The sequence below is a fragment of the Hordeum vulgare genome, chromosome 6H (assembly GCF_904849725.1).
Source record: "Hordeum vulgare subsp. vulgare chromosome 6H, MorexV3_pseudomolecules_assembly, whole genome shotgun sequence".
NCBI classification, from domain to species: Eukaryota; Viridiplantae; Streptophyta; class Magnoliopsida; order Poales; family Poaceae; genus Hordeum; species Hordeum vulgare.
The window spans coordinates 539,320,447-539,336,707 of record NC_058523.1 but is presented as its reverse complement, the minus strand read 5'-3'; the positions used below and the strand labels follow the sequence as shown (position 1 = coordinate 539,336,707).

The window sequence follows — 16,261 nt, the reverse complement described above, 5'->3', positions numbered from 1 at the left end:
GCACCATTCAAAGGCACATCACAAAATTTCAACAATTTCTGACTTCATTTGGTATATTTCGTGAATTTACTTTTTTTTGAGCTAGTTGACCCTGAAATTGAAAAGCACTACAAATGAACTCTGAAAATGTTGAAAGTTGGCATGTTATCATCATTTCACCCACATAGCATGTGTTAAAAAGTTGAGAGGGCTACGACAAAAACTGGATGCAGTTCGTGTACAAAACTGACAATCTCTCTCGAAGTAGCAGGGTTTCGAACGAGAACTCATCTCTTACAAAGGGATTTCATTTTTTTTAACTTATTTGAACTCCATACTTTTTGTGTGTTCAAAATGCACCATTCAAAGGCACATCACAAAGGGATTTCTTCTTCTCTCATATATGGTGGACACTAGCTCACCTGATTTTTCAACCGTCGATGATGGTCGCTACTCCTACTTCCCCTAGTGCATGACCAATATCTAGCACAAGGAGAAGAAGGAGAAGCGACCCCCACAACAAAAGTGGTTCCGCGGCACGCCACGTGGTTCCGCTGCACGCCACGTGGGACTAATGGTCTTTCATTTTTAAATGATTGTTTTAATCAAAAACAGATATGTTACAAAAGGGATTTCATTTTTTGAACTTATTTGAACTGAAGATTTTTTGTATATATATGTGGTCGAAATGCATGATACCATGAAGTTAGAAAGGGCTAAACCATTCAAAAGTAGCAAATGAAGTTAGAAAGGGCTAAACCATTCAAATTTGCAAACTATAATGGCACAAAAAGAAACTAGACATATATAAATTGGTCCAAGAAGTACATGATACTAGCCCAAACAGTACATAATAATAGCTACCATAGATATATATACAAGTGTTCGACGTTCAGAACACTGCTCGTCTGAATCATCTAAATCAGAATGTCCACGTTCCTCGAGGTGACGCTGGCCATAGTTGACGACTCGAATCTTGCGGTACAACTCGTATGAAACGTATGCATCTTTTGCTGCATACTCAATGTTGATATCATCAAGTGGGCCCTTCTCCCAAAGTTTGTGCTGATACTTTGGGAAACTGGTCTTCATATCACCATATGACTCGTCGATCAAGGCAACTGCCATATGAGCCATCGAAGTCCTGTCATGTCGAAGCATGAATATCGTTTGGAGATCAACGAGGCAACCAGCTGGTATCTCAATACCGAAGTTGTGCCTTTCAGCTTGTCGTTCCTTATGTCAACAGAAGAAAAAGTGATGCCGTTGCGAAGGAACTCCATGAGTTCTGGACAATGCTTGTCACTCCTGCAACAGAAACAAATTAAAATGGAACAAATGTTACATACTGCTGCAATAAGGAAACATGTTTCACTACAACTAAAGATAAACTTATCTTTAGGATTCAAATAGAACATATGCAATGGAACCTAGAGAGATCACTATAGCTATCCAATGGAACCTAGAGAGATCACTAGCTATATGTAATTTTCATGACTATGACATATCATATTGCTATCCAATGGAACCTAGAGAGATCACTAGCTATATTCAATTTTCATAACCTTGGATCAAAGAACACCGCATAAAATTGTATCACTACAACTATGATTTCAATGGAACATATTGAACCAATCAGATTTTTTAGATTATGGAACACTATTCCAATCAGATTGTGTTCCCTTCAACTAATCAAAATTGTTTCACTACAACTATTTGAAGCGAACCAACTATGATTCCAATGGAACATATTAAACACTAGTTCATTCTAATACGCTTTTTCAGATTATGGAACACTATTCCAATCAGATTGTGTTCCCCTTCAACTAATCAAAATTGTTTCACTACAACTATTTGAAGGGAACCAACTATGATTCCAATGGAACATATTAAACACTAGTTGATTCTAATACGATTTTTCAGATTATGGAACACTATTCCAATTAGATTGTGCTCCCCTTCAAGTAATCAAAATTGTTTCACTACAATTATTTGAAGGGAACCAACTATGATTCCAATGGAACATATTAAACACTAGTTGATTCTAATACGATTTTTCAGATTATGGAACACTATTCCAATTAGATTGTGCTCCCCTTCAACTAATCAAAATTGTTTCACTACAACTATTTGAAGGGAACCAACTATGATTGAAACAAATAAACTTACAATGTCATTATCTTGGATCAAAGAAAGCCTCAAAACTTACCTCGCCCATTGGAAGATCAAGACATGGCTTGCGCAGCATATTTGGATGACGGCAACACCGCGTTGATCGGCCGTGTACTCGAGATCAAGCCCGAAGAACTTCTCATGATCCACTGCGTGGTCAAACCATCATTCCTTCAACTGTTGAAGAAAAAACGGCACCTCCCTGCTCAGGTTCGTGTACACGACACGGAGCTTGGCCGTGCCATGTGCGAGCACCTCACGAAAGATAGTTGGCATGGTGGAAGAAGAGAAGGGAAGAAGAGAGGAGAAGAACAGAGGAGAAGAACAGAGAGGGCGACGTGAGAGAGAAGAAGAACAGAGAAATGGCGACTGTACGCTTCGGTTCGTGCTTTTCATCGCCCGAAACGACGCGGGATGCAAATCATTTGGGCCTTTAATCCCGGGTTGAGCCACCAACCGGGACTAAAGAGGTATACCAAACGGTTGCCACCACTACGACAGGACACGTGTTAGGCCTTTAGTCCCGGGTTGAGCCACCAACTGGGACTAAAGAGGTATACCAACGGTCGCCACCACTTCGGCAGGCCACGTTTTAGTCCTTTAGTCCCGGGTTGAGCCACCAACCGGGACTAAAGGGGGATACGAACGGTTGCCACCACCACTGCCCGCCGCGTAGCCCTTTAGTCCCGGTTTGGGACACGAACCGGGACTAAAGGCTCCTTACGGGCCGGGACTAAAGCCTCGAGGGAGGCATTGAGAATTGGGGCGACGTGGCCGGGCCTTTAGTCCCGGTCCAGAGGCAGGCCGGGACTAAATGGTCCAGGCCAAAGGCCCGTTTTCTACTAGTGACACCTGTGCATACACATCTATTCCTCCCAAATCACAGTGTCTTAATTTCAGAAACTAATGACCACTCCAAAAAGATATATGAATTATCAGAAAGTCGTCACCATACCGGCAATCAGATAGAAGGGAGAAATGAATTGGTCGTGCATCAGACCCTCACTGGAGAAAATAAAATACAAAAAATCAGTAGAGGTTTTATTGGGCGGTCAGTCACAAAGTGTAAGCGTAAGCTAAAAGAATACAAGAAAAGAGGAGGCAGAATTACTTCAATATTTACACTTCATACTGCCACTAATATCACCTCATTCTCAAATTTGTGCTACAGCAACATCAATTAACTGTTGCCATGTAAAAAATTGAGAAGAGAATCAAAACACCCTAGGTCTGATGCTTATACAAGTTTCAACTAAAAAATGATTGTACAAGTATGCAGGCTGAAAATATTTTAACAACTTACATAACAAAAATTGTGGGATTTCACATAAACTCATAATATATAGTAGCGAATACATCTGGAGCATCTGCCTAGATAACAAGATTGGAGGATTTCACATCAACTTACGGTAGTAGTATAGAATCAAATAATAATGTTTAGTTTGCAAAGCAGAGTCCGGTGAATAGTCACGAAGAGTACATTGCATAAATAAGTATAACTTGAAATGCGGAATTGCTAAAATAATCAAATTCAGCAAGCAAGGCAAGGGTACAAGTTAACTCACTGTATGTGCATGGATCATATTTACTTCTGCAAGGTTTTATGCAGATTACCCCCACTAACATGGTCAATACAATAGTCATCTATCCAATATTTCAGGGATGAAAGTTAAACAGTACAAAAGCATAACAACTCATGTGATAAGGATCAAACAAAGAGAATTGCTATACAGACGATGGGATGTGCCCGATTTCTACACGATAATATATAGCAGCCATCGATCACCTCACTTCAGGTGGGCAGCAGCCATTTATCACGAGGTTGTGTGCAAACCGTCCTGCAAAAATTAACACTCTGCATTCACAATAGTCAATAGTTAATTAACTAATAAAAGCACCGTAGGTGAGGATCCTCCACTGTTCCGTATTTCTGCACGCGATGCAAACAACAAACTTGTTGCCTAGCTTCCCCATTAATTCCTAGTATCCTTTTCTCCATTCTACACATGCTGCATAAAAAATATTGGGATATTGTTCAGTTTGTGTGGATCATTCCAAGCTTCCTGGGCGACTCTCGGTCATGGCACCAGACCTTGATGGCGTGCGACAGACTGTTGGCGACGGAGCACGCGGCGCAGGGCGCGATGGCGCTGCGCGGGGACCCGACGACGCCCAACTTCCTGACGCTCCCGCCATCTTCTGCTTCCCGGTGCTCGAACGACTCGACATCTCGCTATGGGGCCACCCTTTGCTCTCCTCAGCGTCGTGAATCACAGGGCGCCCGCATCCTCCTCATCCGACCACCTCCTGCTCCACTTGGAATAGATCGTCGAACAGAACGCCGACCCCTCCATGTTCGCCAGCCTTGCATCCTTGTGGCGACCAAGCTCTCCATCGCCGATCTAGGGGGCATCACGATTGTGAGAGCCCCGCCCTCCGTACGATGGCCATGTCGTCCTGCAATGTGGGAACGGGACGGGGAGAGGGAGAGAGATTAGTGAGGAGAGGAGAGAAAAGGAAGCAGGGCATTGGGCGCGCCTAACCGACACAGGAGGTCGGCGGAGGCTTGGAGGAGCGCTGGCAGCGACCATAGGCAGGGTCGACTGGGGTAGATCGGGAAGCGCATGGAAGGAGGGCGAGGGAGGAGCGGCGGCACAACGTTGTTGCGGATTCGTATTTGTCGATCCAGGGAGAGAAAGAAGGATCGGATAGGCACGATTCAGGCGTAATTGACCCGAAAATTAAGGTGAGGGGGAGGGGGAGGCGGAGGCGGACGGGGAGGGGGAGTTGGAGGCGGAGGCGGACGGGGAGGGGGAGGCGGAGGCGACCGCGATGGTGCAGGACAGGGTGTGTGGCTCCTGTTAATTCTGCCTAAATTTCTATAGTTGATTGGCTCGTTTTTTTTCGGGAAGGTGCAACGGTTTTTCGCTGTAGGAGGAGGTGGAGCACGGTCAGCCTTTGTTAATTTGGTAACTGCACACCGTCGTGGTGCATGGATGGTGGAAGGCTGTTAGATTGTAATTTGTTGACTAATTATGTGGTGGTGATTGGTGTTTTTTTGTGTGGGGGTAATAGCTGTTTGTACTTCGAGAAGTTTTCGTTTGATCTTTTATTAGTAGTATAGAAAAACAAATCCGGAAAAAACACGTTTTTTCATTTATTTTTATTTTTTTGCGAGAGGCACGATTTTGCTTCCGCGAGAGGCACGGTCGTGCCCTCTCGGAAAGAGAGAGAAAACGCGTTTTCTGTTTTTTTCTTTTCGAGAGACACGTTTTTGCTTCCGCGAAAGTCATGGTCTTGCCTTCGCGAGAGGCACGATCTTGCCTTTCGGAAAAGGAAAAAACGTGTTTTCTGTTTTTTGTGAGAGGCACGATTTTGCTTCCGCGAAAGGCACGGCTTTGCCTTTGCGAGAGGCACGCCCGTGCCTCTCCCGAAAGGAAAAAAAGTGTTTTCTGTTTTTTTGCGAGACGCACGGTTTTGCTTCCGCGAAAGGCAGGGTTTCGCCTTCGCGAGAGGCTCCCGGAAAGGGAAAAAACGCGTTTTCTGTTTTTTTCTATCGCTTGAGGCACGGTTTCTTTGTCCGGTTTTTTCTTGAAAAAAAAGTTTGTCAAAACCTATCAACATGGAATCTAGTTTTGAAGATCTCGACGCGAGAAAGCTAACGGTGAAAATGGTTCGAGATTTGGACGCACGGTTCAGGAGATAAAACGTTTTGAAAATACATATCTACGAAAAAAGAGAAAATTATCAGGTTGCGATACATGGCACACATACAGTGCGCCATTTATCGCAACCTGTGAAGGTGGAAGTAATCGTTGGAAGGTGTATTCGTTAACTAGTGATTTCAAAAGACGCAGGGGCTTGTCTGAGGGCCTCTTGGGCTCGTTGATCTGGCCAAGCGCCTCAAGCAGGGTAGGGCCCTTGTACCAGTCGAGGTTGGTGGACCTCTCAATCATGTTGTCACCCTCAAACCCAGAGATGGAGACGAAGGGAACCTTGTCAGGGTTGTAGCCGACCTTCTTCTTCACGTAGGAAGAGACTTCCGTAACAATATGCTCGTAACGGGCCTTCGAGTACTTGGGAGTGGTGTCGTCCATCTGTAACAGATAAGGAGCAATTCCATCGAAACAACACAACTGTTGATAAGTACTACTTCCTCCGTTTCTAAATATAAGTCTTTTTAAAGATTTTGCTAGAGGACTACATACAAAACAAAATAAGTGAATCTATACTCTAAAATATGTCTATATACATCCGTATACGGTCACCTTGTAAAATCTCTAAAATGACTTATATTTAGGAATGAAGGGAGTACTATGTAATGATACAAACAAATATTAGAAATAACATAAATTTCTAATATCTGTTGGCTGTTATATTTGTATTAATATCTGTTGGTAGATTGAATGAACTGTGATTTACTTTTTACTTAGGACTGGAACTATGTTCAGATCATGTATGGTAAGGTTACCATCAGTAAGAAGTGATGATAGCATCCGATGCAGTTTGTAACTAAATATCATATAGTTTATGTGCCCACTGCAATGCAAGCAACCAAACGACGGGTCAATATTGGTTCCTTCATGAGCCAACCTAGATACACACAAACAAATTGTGTCCAGATGCTGATTTTTTTACATGTTTTATCCGAGTCAATCCTATCTGAGACACGCATGCAAGGAGGAGAAAAACTCAACCAAAACGTCCTTAACATTGAACGCGTCAACGCACATGCTTTGTACTCCCTTCATTCCTAAATATAAGTCTTTCTAGGCATTCTACTAGAAGACTACATACGGATGTATATAGACATACTTTAGAATATAGATTCATTCATTTTGCTTCGTATGTAGTCACCTAATGAAATCTCTTAAAAGACTTATGTTTAGGAACGGAGGGAGTACTAGTACGAATATATAAAATCAAGGAAATACATTTTGATTTTTGATGTATCTATACCTTATATTAGATTTTTTTTTAATAATTACTCCCTCCGTCCGGAAAATACTTGTCCTAAAAATGCATATAATGGATGTATCTACAATTAAAGTAAGTCTAGATACATTCATCTCTAGGACAAGTATTTCCGGACGAAGTTAGTATAAGTCTTTTAAGATATTTCACTAGTTGTCTACATACAAAGCAAAATGAATGGATCTATACTCTAAAGTATGTCTATATACATCCGTATGTAGTCCATTAGTTGAACCTCTAAAAAGACTTATATTTAGGAACGGAGGGAGTACAAAAAAGTCAAAATAGTTTGAAAGTTTTTATAGAATAAAACTGACTTTCTTTCGCACCGGTATATAATTTTTCATGAATAAAAAATGAGTGTTGACTTCATGGCAAAAACAACAAAATTCATTTGTTATTATTAAAAGGCACTATTCATACTATTTTGGCGGGAAAAATATTTTTCATGTATCAAAGTCAAATATTTTTTTATGGATTTTTTCACAGGTACAATGGAATGTCAAGTTTGTTTAAAAATACTTTCAGAATTTTTGAATTTTATATAATTACTCCCTTCATCCCAAAATTCTTGTCTTAGATTTATCTAAATATGAACGTATCTAATCACGTTTTAGTATTTAGATATATTCATTTCTAGATAAATTTAAGACAAGAATTTTGGGACGGAAGGAGTACTATTTTTTTAATACAAGGTGTATATACAACCATAGACCAAAAGTCCCCCTCCCGTAAAATCGTTGCAGCCTTTTTTTACGAGTGGATAATAAAAAATCATTGGAGCTAATTTTGTTTTTTCAGATGTTATTATTCTGTCGATTGGCCATTGATTGAAGGCTTAAGTGGCCCAAACGCTTGGGATATGCGCATACGAGCAACTTTCTCTCAAAAAAAACAAAATGATAGCATAAGAGGAAACCATAGCCGATCTTGCGGATCCATCCCCTCGGCGCAGGCGCCGCCGTCCCCCCCTCCCCGCTCCCCCGCCGCCATCCCCTGCGGCAACCCCCTCCCTCCCCGCTCCCCCGCCGCCATCCCCTGCGACAGCCTTCCAACCTGCCCGCTCCCCCGCCGCCATCCCCTGCGGCAGCCTTCCAACCTGCCGTCTACCGCCGGCCACCCACCACTCTCCTCCAACGCCATCCCCTGTGACAACCCCGACCCCTGCCCTGCCCTGCCCTGCCGTCCGCCGCCGGACACCACATCTGCTGCCTGCGTTATTATGCCTGGCTGCGTTTTTTTTTTGGAGTAAATAATCTCGCGGGAGACGGAGGCGGGACAAGATTTGATTTCCTTGTGCAATCGAGGAAGGGAGGATGCCGATTTCGGATTTAACGGCGAGGGCAGCCCAAAAGGAGTGTTTTTTATTCGGAGTTGGCAAGTTGTAATCCGGATCCTCCTCCCTCTCCTCTGAATAATCTCCTCCTTTTTGGAGTCGGGGCCGCCTGTATCGATTTAATAAATTGGTGTCCCCGATTTGTTTTTCGCCGGCGATTGTTGCGGCGCTCTAAATTGACAGAAGAGGAATAAGGGGGATTCGGATAAGGCGCGTCCTCCGTTGTCACGGATCCAATAAGGTGGTTATTCTAAGGTCATTTGTTGATCCCATCAGCCATGAAGAACAAAAATGGTCGTCCCAGGGTAAGTGCCTGCTTATTTTGTGTGTTTGTCCTTCCCTTCGATTCGTCGTCATGGCTAGGTTGCTGATTTGTTCTTCTTTTCCTGCTAATAAATGCAATGCAGAAATCAGCTCTCAACCAAGCCGCTGCTGGCAACAAGAATGGTCGTAGCAAGCGGAATGTAAGTGGGTCTGGTGTTTGTACACAACCTAAGGTTCATCCTCAAAGCGCTGATTATTTCTTGTTCCAGCTAAAGGCAACTCGCAACGAAGCCGCTGCTAGCAACGCAAACGAAGACAGGCTCAGCAATCTGCCCAATGACCTTCTGCTCAACATTCTGGAGAGGGTGGAAACGCTCGATGCTATTAGGACCTGCATCCTCTCCAGGCAAATGCTGAAGCTCCCCACCATGCTCTCACGCCTCTACCTAACTCCCAGCCTCAAGGGAGTGTTCCGAACCAACCATGCTGTGGCTTATGTAACTGATAACATCTTGAGCACAAGGAGCCCGGAGGTTACCATCAGCGAACTCAAAATCAGATTTCTCTTGTTGCCCAATGACTCTCTAATCATTGGCAGATCTGTTGCCCGTGCCATGGCAACCCAGAAGGTTGCCGCAGCTGAGTTTGAGATTGTAACGAAGAAGCGTTATAGCCTCTGCTCTTCTGCTGACCTCCTCCAGTTTGGGAAGCAGTTCAATGATTTATTTGGTGCTTGTCCGCGTGCGTTTGCTGGCCTTACGAGCCTGTGGCTGCAAAATATGAGGTTTGGTGAACTGGACATTCCCAACATCCTCAGCACTTGCAAGCTCTTGGAGTATTTGCGTTTATCCCATTGCGACTCAGGGGTCCATGCTGTGCTGCAAGTAGAACACGATCAACTTGTTGAGCTCGAGGTCGACCAGGGGAAATTTGAGAGAGTTGAACTGATATGTCTACCAAAACTCCAACGGATGACCTATGATAATTGGTTCTCTTCTCAGGATCCATTGTATTTTGGTTTTGTACCACAGCTTTCAAAGCTGAGCCTTATCAAAACTCGCATCCGTTCGGACAAGACTCTCGAGTTAAGTCAGCTCCTTGCTAATGTTCCTTCCATAGACTATCTTCGTCTGGATTTTCGAAGTGAAAAGGTACCAATAAGTCATTTGAATCATATCTGTCCATTCTCACTCCCTGAAAGAGCTGTGCCAGATTTGGACAATAGTAATTTTGTTAATTGTTTTTTTCTATACCAGATTTGGATTCTGCCAGAATGCCCAAAACTGCTCAAGCCTGTGCTCAACAAACTACAGCATGTGAATCTGGACCATCTTCCTGAAGGATGTGATTTAGCTTGGACAATGTTTATTCTTGAAGCTGCACCCTCCCTGAAAGAGCTGTGCATCACAGTGTGGGATCATTGGTGCATAATGATAACAAACAAAGAGTTGCGGAAGAAATATTGTTTCTGCGAAAAGGCAGACGTGAAGTGGAAGCCATATGCCCCTGATTTCAAGCACAAGAATCTGGCTAAGCTCACCATCTACGGGTTCCAACCTGACGACAATTTTATGCGATACATCAGGTGTGTCGCGGAACATGCGGTTAATATAACAGAGATATCCCTGTATGACAGGAAGGTGTGTGGGCGTTGTGGCGACTTGGATCCTGAGATCAAGGACAGTGTATGTCCATCAAGATATCCACCGACAGCCGAGGAGCGGAAGCAGATAACAGAGGAGTTGGGTTTGTCTTCTGTTGCTGTGGTTCACTTCCGGTCCTAATTGAAAAAATGTAGCAGTTTCTAAGTCATCTGTAATATCATCTTCATAACTGGAAAGAGTTCATCAAACTCCATAATTCAGTAGTTATTATGCTTGTACTCTTGCTTTCCTTTCAATTGAAGCTTTTGCACTATTGGGAAGTATTCTGGTGTTTGTGATGTATGGAAATAATAATTGTGAACTATTGAAAACAAGTTGACATTAGTTCATCTTTATCCATACCAGTGTTGAAATAATCATTTGACAATGCATTGCAATGGTATGTGCTCTGATGTTCCTTTTGAAGGAAAATTGTGCATGATCAGATATTTGCTTTTACACACATCCACCTCTAAACTAATTTTCTGAACATCACACACAAGCACCATATGTGCTGAAACAAATACTTTGATATCTATCTATACCTCTATACCTAATAATAAAGAGGCTATTGCTTCCGTCGGAAAACCCACCGTGGCATTTTTATAAAAAAAAGCCCCTGTAATTTTTGTTATTCAACCCGCGCTCCATCATTTATCTGAAACGCAAAAGAAAAAAAAATGATTCGTTGCAAAATTATATCCGTACACATCCCCTCCTTCCGTCGACCCTGGTCCACCCTGGCCTGTGCCCAGGCCGCCGCCACACCACTCGCCGCCGCGGCCGACCTCAACCGCCACCGCTGCCGATCTCAACCCACCCGCCTCCGCGGCCGTACCTCACTCCGCTCACTGCCCCCGTTGCGGCGCTCGAGCGCATCGCGTCGACCCTGGTCCACCCTGGCATGTGCCAGGCCGCTGCCACACCACTCGCCGCCGCGGCCGACCTCAACCAACACTGTTGTCGATCTCAACCCACCCGCCTCCGCGGCCGTACCTCTGCCCGCTTGTTGCCCCCGTTTCGACGCTCGAGCACAGCTTCTGGATCAAATCAACGCGACAGCTACAGTGACTGGGGATGATGCGTCTGCTCGATGCAAAACGACGACGGCGCGCGGATAAGGCTCGGTGGAGCGAAGTACTTGCAGGTGGAGGCGGGCCTCCATGGCTCACACGGGGAACTCCGAGGTTATGGCGCGGCAACGGCGACTCCTTATGGCCAGATAGAGGCGCCTAACCCTTACTTCCCTCATCGTATCCCCTCCTCCGGCAGGAACTCATCATCTGGTGAGATCCCCTCCCCATGCCTTCAACCGTGTGCCAAGCACCGGCAAGAAATTTTATTTTGTGGGGATTTGTTTGCTGATGAATTAATGTATTTAATGTAAGATTGTATTGTTGTAGAGACAGAGAATGAAACACCACCTTCAGTTTGTCATCTGATCCCACATTCTTTATCCAATGAATGAAATAAGATAACAGTCCATTGATCAATTCATGTAGCCTCTTTGTTTTACTTTGGTTGTCCCACTCAATTTCTCATCATGGTGGAATTAACAATGGACGGGTTGATTTCTCAACAAAATAGGATAGAACTAACTACATTAGTTAGTTAGTTTATTATTTTATAAAAAGATTAAAAGCGTGTGGTATTTTTTTCTCCCGTTGCAACGCACGGACCCTTTTGACCTTTTGCTAGTTTCTGACAAACCAGAGAAGAACACAAAAAGATATCCAAGGAAAGTTTTTTTTTCTTGCGAGAATCCAAGTAAAGATTTTACACTAAAAAATATGCAAGTACATTGTGACACGTTGCTTGATTACTTTATCTATGTAATCTCTGCATCAACTTTCTAAACATCACTGAAACCTTTTTGGCACACAGCAACAAGATATGCTGAAAACAATACCAAATATTTTCTGAAGAACCTAGAGGACGTAAGACAGATTGCAATTCATTAGTTCTTGCTCAAGCACTTTTTACAACGGATGATTTGAGCACACTAAATTCTCCAGAAAGGTTTACACTAAAACTTGTGCAAGGTAAGCAAGCAAAGTATTACATGGACATTATATGAATATAACCAGAGAATCACACTACGTGAGACAGACTGCAATTCGTTAGTTAAGCACTTGTAACAACGGACACCAAAATTTCTCCAATTAAGTACATTACACTACAGGTTACGGTGGATCACTCGATGGCATACTCATTTCTTGATGGCAGCCTTGGTAACCTCCTTCTTCTCCACACCCTTGATGACACCAACAGCAACCGTTTGTCTCATGTCACGCACAGCAAAACGGCCAAGAGGAGGGTAGGCGGCGAAGGTCTCCACAACCATGGGCTTGGTGGGAATCATCTTCACGATACCGGCATCACCCTTCTTCAGGAACTTGGGCAGCGCCTCCAGCTCCTTACCAGATCGCCTGTCGATCTTGGTCACCAGCTCAGCAAACTTGACAGCAATGTGGGAGGTGTGGCAGTCCAGCACTGGGGCATAGCCATTGCTAATGTGACCAGGGTGGTTCATGATGATGACCTGGGAAGTGAAGTTGGCTGCCTCCTTGGCAGGGTCATCCTTGGAGTTGGATGCAACAAACCCACGCTTCAAATCCTTTACGGCTACATTCTCGACATTGAAGCCGACAATGTCACCAGGAAGCGCCTCCAGGAGAGGCTCATGGTGCATCTCAACAGACTTGACCTCAGTTGTCAGACCAGTGGGGCCAAAGGCAACAACCATACCAGGCTTGATGACACCAGTCTCAACACGGCCAACGGGCACAGTTCCAATGCCACCAATCTTGTAAACGTCCTGAAGGGGAAGACGCAGGGGCTTGTCTGAGGGCCTCTTGGGCTCGTTGATCTGGTCAAGTGCCTCAACCAGGGTAGGGCCCTTGTACCAGTTGAGGTTGGTGGACCTCTCAATCATGTTGTCACCCTCAAACCCAGAGATGGGGACGAAGGGAACCTTGTCAGGGTTGTAGCCGACCTTCTTCAGGTAGGAAGAGACTTCCTTAACAATTTCCTCGTAACGGGTCTTCGAGTACTTGGGAGCTGTGGCGTCCATCTGTAACAGATAAGAGCAATTCCATCAGAACAACACAACTGTTGAGAACAACTAGTATGTAATGATACAGACAAATATTAGAAATAGCATAAATTTCTAGCCTAGTACTCATGTGATGAAGGCGCATGGAACAAGAGATAATGAGCAAACAAACAATTGCACTTATAAATTAAGATGAGCAACAACAAGTACCATATATGATTGAGCTACTCAGTAAAGCTACGCTATGGAATCACAGAAAATTGGCAACTTCACAGAAGTTAAACTAATGACCTACTCAGTGAAGAAATGCTATGAAATCACCCAAGATTTGGAATTCAGTAGCAGTAAATAACCTGTACATCCACAAAGTCATTCATTCTGAAAATTCACATCAGGTATAGCAAAATAGCACTCCTATAAATTAAGATATAACTAAAGAAGTGAGGAGCATATATTATAAAAAATAACTGGGTTGAACAAATATCAATCAGTTCACAGCAAGCAAGGCTCGTAGGAATCTGCATTTAAAGTTGAATAACTACTATACCTTGTTGCAGCAGCAGATCATCTGCTTAACTCCTAAAACAAAGGCAAGCAGCGAATGCTCACGGGTCTGGCCATCCTTGGAGATGCCAGCCTCAAAGCCACCTTTGGTGGAGTCAATGATGAGCACAGCACAGTCAGCCTGGGAGGTACCAGTAATCATGTTCTTGATGAAGTCACGGTGACCAGGGGCATCAATGACAGTGCAGTAGTATTTGGTGGTCTCGAATTTCCACAGGGCAATATCAATGGTGATACCCCTCTCCCTCTCAGCCTTCAGCTTGTCAAGCACCCAGGCGTACTTGAATGACCTCTTGTTCATCTCAGCGGCTTCCTTCTCAAGGCACTGGATCACAGTCTCATCGATACCTCCAAGCTTGTAGATCAGATGGCCAGTGGTGGTCGACTTGCCAGAGTTGACATGGCCAATGACCACGATGTTCATACGAGCTTTCTGCTTACTGATGGGTGGATCGAGCTAAAATCAACATAAACAGGTGTTAGAACAAAAGATCAACAGAATAAAATTAACTACTCCGTATTTGATAAAAGTGACATGTCAGATGATCTTGTAGAAATTAACTCGATCTGATGGATTTTTACACTTAAGACAATTAAACCACATGCACTAGTTGGTCCAGAAAACGATAAATGGAACTTACTTTGACCAAACTATCCTCATAGCCATATACGACATGCTCGTCCTGATCCTCCTCCTCCTTGTTCGGAGGGTCCTGGCCTTGACCTTCACCAGCAACATAAACACAATATTAGCTAAATTTTGATGTATCAACCAGCTACATAAACATTGTTAGCTAAATTTTGATGTATCTGCATATACCTGTACTCAAACTTCTATGGTGTCGGTTGTGAATCTTCCGACTTGTGTCGTAAGGGACACTGATTTTAATCTTAACTTTCCGGGGCTGAGGTGTCATGTCAACACCCTTTTCGGCGAACATGATCTGCTAAAGAATGAATTGTATAATTTCCGATATACATTAATAAACTGTAACAGTGTACATATCATGAGCTCACAGTCATCAGGCCTTTTCAGGTGTGCTGTTCCTGCAGTCTGTGCAGATCATTGACAAATAATATGTACTAATAAACTGTAATCTATGGCCTTCGTTCCTTCAGATGTCAGGAACAGTTCAGGACGAAGGCCAGGTTAGATATATAGTAAAATTCATACGGCAGTGAGCTTGAGCAGTGACTTGGGTCTAAGGAATCAGTTATCTCTATCATATAACGCACATCAGAAACATAATTCCACATGCTAAAGCAGATCCTAGGCACAATCAACAAGGAATTGCAATGTCAGGTCAGGTTGCAGTATGCAGCACATCAGGGCAACCGAAAAAATTATTCAGTGAACCAGCATTCGCAGGAAAACTGGCATTTCAGAATCTGCTGAGATGTGCAGGGAAATTTATTTAGTCAAACAAGGCACCTGTCCTGTCCGGACCTAGAGTTTGAATCGCCGGAATTCCACATCTCCAAATGTTAATTAAATCAACCAACATGCACGGGAATGAAAACGAACCAAATGGCTAGGTTCCTAGGGTTCGCGACCTATGAACAAAATTTGAACTACGAACCACTACACTATTTGGCGACCTGAAGGGTGGTCGGGAGGGGAAACACACCTAACGCGTTGGATCGGCGGATCCGCGAGGTGGGGGGCGCCGCGGCGCTGGAGATCGCTGGTCCGCGAGGTGGGGGGGGGGGGGGGGGGGGGCGCGGCGGATCGCCGGATCCGCGAGGTGGGTGGGGGGGGCCGCGGCGCGGTCGATCGCCGGATCCTTGAGGTCGCGAGGTGGGGGGCGCCGCGGCGCTGGATCCGCGAGGTAGGGGGCGCCGCGGCGCGGTGAAGCGGCGGCGGTATTGCGATCGAGCGCGGAGGGGGAGGCGGTTATGGGGATCGGGCTTCGAGATTTCGCACATAAGCGACCGGGGAACCAGAGAAAAATGGGGATCGGAGGGAGGGGGGACTCACGTACCGCCGTGGATCGGCTCGAGGTTGCGGAGGGGGCCGCCGAGTAGAGGAGGAAGCGGCGAACTGGGGCGGCGGCGGGTGCTGAGAGGCGGCGGCGGGCGTGGGGATCGGGGCGCGGAGGGTGCGGCGGCGGCGGGCGTGGGGATCGGCCGCGGAGGGTGAGGCGGTTATGGGGATCGGGCGCAGAAGGGGGCGAGGGATATATAGGCGCCGATTAAATTGGGGGATTGGGGATGGTGTTTGCGGGGTGGATCTGGATAGGCGAATGAACTGGGTGAACGGGGCTCGGGATGATG

The 16,261-nt window shown here is 44.8% G+C and overlaps 2 protein-coding genes and 1 pseudogene across 2 annotated transcripts; 1 reads left to right on the top strand and 2 right to left on the bottom strand.

Annotated features, from left to right (window-relative positions):
* The window catches only part of LOC123405804, a 34,573-nt pseudogene extending 28,325 nt beyond the window's left edge, over window positions 1–6,248 (bottom strand).
* A 1,900-nt stretch (window positions 6,249–8,148) lies between these two features.
* LOC123401329 (putative F-box/FBD/LRR-repeat protein At4g00315) lies at window positions 8,149–10,728 on the top strand. The gene is made up of 5 exons (XM_045095114.1): window positions 8,149–8,506; window positions 8,645–8,766; window positions 8,869–8,925; window positions 8,995–9,876; window positions 9,982–10,728. Exons 2-5 carry the CDS (start codon window positions 8,740–8,742, stop codon window positions 10,507–10,509), a joined length of 1,494 nt encoding a protein of 497 aa, XP_044951049.1. The 5' UTR covers window positions 8,149–8,506; window positions 8,645–8,739; the 3' UTR covers window positions 10,510–10,728.
* Window positions 10,729–12,301: 1,573 nt separating this feature from the next.
* LOC123401327 (elongation factor 1-alpha-like) lies at window positions 12,302–16,024 on the bottom strand. The gene is made up of 5 exons (XM_045095111.1): window positions 15,970–16,024; window positions 14,808–14,931; window positions 14,629–14,711; window positions 13,971–14,444; window positions 12,302–13,441 (listed from the first exon to the last, which is right to left on the bottom strand). Exons 2-5 carry the CDS (start codon window positions 14,926–14,928, stop codon window positions 12,578–12,580), a joined length of 1,542 nt encoding a protein of 513 aa, XP_044951046.1. The 5' UTR covers window positions 14,929–14,931; window positions 15,970–16,024; the 3' UTR covers window positions 12,302–12,577.
* Between the last annotated feature and the right edge of the window lie 237 nt (window positions 16,025–16,261).